Source organism: Leishmania martiniquensis, chromosome 14 (assembly GCF_017916325.1).
Source record: "Leishmania martiniquensis isolate LSCM1 chromosome 14, whole genome shotgun sequence".
Taxonomy (NCBI): domain Eukaryota; phylum Euglenozoa; class Kinetoplastea; order Trypanosomatida; family Trypanosomatidae; genus Leishmania; species Leishmania martiniquensis.
The window spans coordinates 462501-463092 of record NC_090149.1 but is presented as its reverse complement, the minus strand read 5'-3'; the positions used below and the strand labels follow the sequence as shown (position 1 = coordinate 463092).

The following is a 592-nucleotide window of genomic DNA, read 5'->3' as shown; positions in this document are numbered from 1 at the left end:
CCCTAACACCCCTGAAGGCTCTTGGCGCAGCGCGTGTACTCATTTTATGAAGCCCAGTGAAACAGCAAAGCAACGAAAGATTTGACATGATGGTAAAACGCTTTCCCCTCACAGCAGCTGCCCACCCACCCCACCCCGTCGGACCTCCTCAAGAGAGCCTGTCACTGCCGCTACGCAGGAGTTCCGCCAGACGTGTAGTGGTTGGGTATCTCGATGAGTATGACGGTGTCACCTCGACCTCTTCCGATATCGCCGTGTCCGAGTCCGGCATCTTCGCCGCGTTCGCCTCATTAAGATAAAAGACGCCGGCACACTCGCGATTCCGATGAACCTCCAATCGTACACTCAGTACACCACAACAAGCCTCCCATTCACGTGCCTTTCGATCGGCCAGACACGCTGCCCCTCTAAGCTGCTTCGACTCCTCCAACACTGCCTGACGACCCTCCTCCAACATAGCGACTCTATGCCTTAACACCTCCGCCTCTTCAACTGAAGTAGAAAGTTCTACAACCTCGCCCTCGACCGTCGCCAGGCGCTGCGACAGCTCGCCGCGCTCGGTGTCCAAGCTGGCCGCGCGGGCCTTCCACTC

The 592-nt window shown here is 57.8% G+C and overlaps 1 protein-coding gene across 1 annotated transcript in view; it reads right to left on the bottom strand.

Moving 5' to 3' along the window:
- Positions 1 to 507: 507 nt before the first annotated feature.
- Positions 508 to 592, bottom strand: part of LSCM1_04906 (uncharacterized protein) — a gene marked incomplete at both ends in the record, with an annotated part of 10422 nt that continues 10337 nt past the window's right edge. The window contains one exon of the mRNA XM_067322389.1: positions 508 to 592. This exon is cut by the window's right edge and continues 10337 nt beyond it. Within this exon, the coding sequence (XP_067180162.1) occupies positions 508 to 592 (85 nt within the window).